This window comes from Syngnathus leptorhynchus, chromosome 1 (genome assembly GCF_054491065.1).
Source record: "Syngnathus leptorhynchus isolate UIUO chromosome 1, UIUO_Slep, whole genome shotgun sequence".
Lineage (NCBI taxonomy): Eukaryota > Metazoa > Chordata > Actinopteri > Syngnathiformes > Syngnathidae > Syngnathus > Syngnathus leptorhynchus.
In genome coordinates, this window is record NC_141195.1 from 12936747 (window position 1) to 12939918 (window position 3172).

At 46.1% G+C, this 3172-nt stretch overlaps 1 protein-coding gene across 1 annotated transcript in view; it reads left to right on the top strand.

Moving 5' to 3' along the window:
• Positions 1 to 342: 342 nt before the first annotated feature.
• Positions 343 to 3172, top strand: part of klf15 (Kruppel like factor 15) — a 12007-nt gene continuing 9177 nt past the window's right edge. Inside the window, exons 1-2 of the mRNA XM_085919717.1 lie at positions 343 to 667; positions 1868 to 3172. The exon at positions 1868 to 3172 is cut by the window's right edge and continues 208 nt beyond it. Of these exons, the coding sequence (XP_085775843.1) occupies positions 1963 to 3172 (1210 nt within the window). The 5' untranslated portion in view covers positions 343 to 667; positions 1868 to 1962. The remainder of the gene's footprint in view (positions 668 to 1867) is intronic.

The window sequence follows — 3172 nt, forward strand, 5'->3', positions numbered from 1 at the left end:
GAGTTCAATAACAAAGGATCTATTTCAGCCAAATACGGTAAATTCTTTCTATTCGTCTCATCCAAATCGGAATGGATTGAGGTCAAGTCCATAAAGGAATAAGCTTTTCTCCCGTCAAAATGGGAACAGAACAACAACAGAGTGTCATCATGTTCATGTTTGTGTTCTGCACATGACCCAGCCTCTCTCACTCTCTCCATTGACGCTATTCCCTCACGCCGGCCTCCTTTTACAAGACACTAACCAATGAGGACGCGCGGAGCAGGCGAGCCCTCACAAGCCGAACCCACAACACTGCCAAAAGAGATCGTGTGACTTAACTGCACAGCCCAATGACAAAGCGAGAGAGGGAGTGTGAGCCTTTGTGCATGCGTGTACATTTGTGTGTGTGAGAGAGAGAGAGAGAGAGAGAGAGAGAGAGAGAGAGAGAGAGAGAGAGAGAGAGAGAGAGAGAGAGAGAGAGAGAGAGAGAGAGAGAGAGAGAGAGAGAGAGAGAGAGAGAGAGAGAGAGAGAGAGAGAGAGAGAGAGAGAGAGAGAGAGAGAGAGTAATGCACCATGCACCCACCCGCGGATTGATCTCACCATTACGCACGAAGGAACACTTGGAAGAGGAGAGCGCGTTGAATTTGGGAAAATTAAAACCTCATTCTTCTCACCCACGCACAGGTGAGCCAATACGCATGCATGTATACACACGCGTGCAGTGCGTCGTGTACGTGGTTGATTTGCTGCAGAGTGAGCGCGGACCACGCAACTTGCAAGAATATACGTAAACATAACGCAACTTTTGAGATGCATGAAGGGTCTTTTTCCGACATTGTGTTAAAATACACTAGCGGTGACTGGATGCACAGTATTAGTTTTGTTTTTGCGTCATGCATATTTTCAGTTGCCTGAATACAGTATTTTCATCGAGGCAGAGGTTACTATAGGGCAAATTACTCCACACTCTGCTAAACCCATTATGCATGGAATATTTATCTTGTTTTCATTTATTTTATTTTATTTCTTCCTTTTACTTTTTACTATTTTTGACATTAGTATCATTTTCACTAATTAGGCTTATAAATAAAAGTCTGTGTTTGCCTTCTTTTATAAACATATCTTTAATGAACAATAAGAGCTAGGTGTTGCAAATATGGTTAATATTTATAATATAGGTGGTAATTAATTATGTTAAATATAAAATTTTCAGAGAACTTGGACTATTTATTTACTTTAGAACGCAAGATCTGCTCAGCAAACACTAGATGGCGCGCATTAACACTTAGTTCAACTTGCCCTACATTTGCAACTTTTTATTGCTTTAGCTGTCATAAAACAGTTATGGTTCTATTTAAAGGGCACTGGAATGTTAAAGTGTGTTGAAAATCATGCTTATATGCAACCGCCTTGAGACTAGTACCATGAAAAAAAAATTGCAAAGATGAATTAAATAGATCGCTATCACTTCTGTATCCACTGTTTTTCCCTTAAGCCATGTGGCTCCCTCACTTATTGCAGTGGGGAAATGGGAATTTTGGATTAAACATGGTCAGTGTACACCATACCAGCTGCTATATACATACACACACTGATGTTCTTTCATACAGGCAGAAAAGCCAAACAGTGGTCATGTTCACCCTCTCGATCCGCTGGCTTCCACATTTCTGTGAAGCTTGCAGGACCCTTGTAGAATATTAACCTCAAAGTCAAAGTTGCCAAAGAGAGTAAATGCTAGATTTGAGCCGTTGAAGTTATCACAGTCAAAAGATGATAGAAAGCAACTACAACGTTACAGTAGTCGGCCCCAAGTACTGTAGAAGGTGTTTCCAAACAGGATATCCTTGTTCTAACTGATGATTCTGATTGTTTTGACTTCAACAGGAGGATGGAAAAACACGTTCATTAATATTTAGCCAAGTCTACAAACTTGATCTTGAGTGCAGACCAGAGTCCACCTGCCATTCATCCTCACAGGAATGGTGGATCACTTGTCACTTGGTGAGGAGACCTTCCTGTACTGTACTAGCTTATCGGCGCGTGACCACAGCAGCCTCTGTTGCGATGCCAGCGAGGAACTGTCCCGGGGTGTTATGGTGACCGACGCGTGCATATACAACCCCTACCAAGGGGTGTCCTCTTCACCGGGGCTGTCCGACGATGACCTTAGCATCTCCTCAAGCTCTCGATCTTCGCTCTGCTCCAGCCCGGAGTCTTCGTCACCCAAATCCCACGCTCATGTGAGCTCCGGCTATGAAAGCAGGAGCTCTTCTGAAGGTGAGAGTCAAGACAGTCTGCTGGACCTCCTCCTCTCACAGGAAATGACCAATTCAGTAAGCTCCAACATCAACAACAGCAGCTTGCTCTCCTCACCACCGTCGTCATCTTCCACTGCCCCATTTTTACCCATGGGCCTCGCTTGGGAGTCAAAGAGGGACCAGCGGCTGGGTCTCCTCCAGCACCAAGCCAAAGAGGACTATTGTGAGTTCCCCATTTTCCTGGATGAGCTGCAGGATCCTGCTGCGCTCCTCTTCCAGCCCACTCTGGAAGAGATTGAGGAATTCTTGGAAGAGAACATGGTGATAGCGATGGAGAAGGAAGACGAGGGGAGCGATGATGCAATGTCGCCGACGCCAGAGTTCTCGGAGGCCGAAAGGGCAAAGACAATAGCCAGAGAGGTCTTGCAGAACTCAGATCAGACTGTACCCGTGGCTCGTTCTCCGCTGTCCTCCCACAGAGAGACCAAACAGACACTACATGCACCTAGCAGGGACAATTCATCAACGGTCGATGTGAGCTGTATTAGTTCGAGTTCCACCTACAATGAAGTCGATGGACTCAAACAGGAAGACTGTGGATCTCCATCAGCCTCAGGGGAAAACGCCAGTGCTGCTTCCGGTGTGCCCGTGATCCTACAAATCCAGCCCCTCCAGATCAAACAAGAGCCTCAGCCCTGCACTGTCTCAGACGCTCAAATGCAAGAAGCTAACGTGCAGAAGTCTCAACCAGCCCAGGGTCCATCGGATATCAAGATCGCTCAGCTCCTGGTCAACATCCAGGGCCAAACCTTCGCCTTGGTGCCTCAGCTGCTTTCCCCAGCAAACATTGCACTTGTGAATAAAAATTCCCCCAAATTTGTACGGATCGCACCAGTGCCCATTGCTGCCAAACCCACTGGGCTTGGGGAAG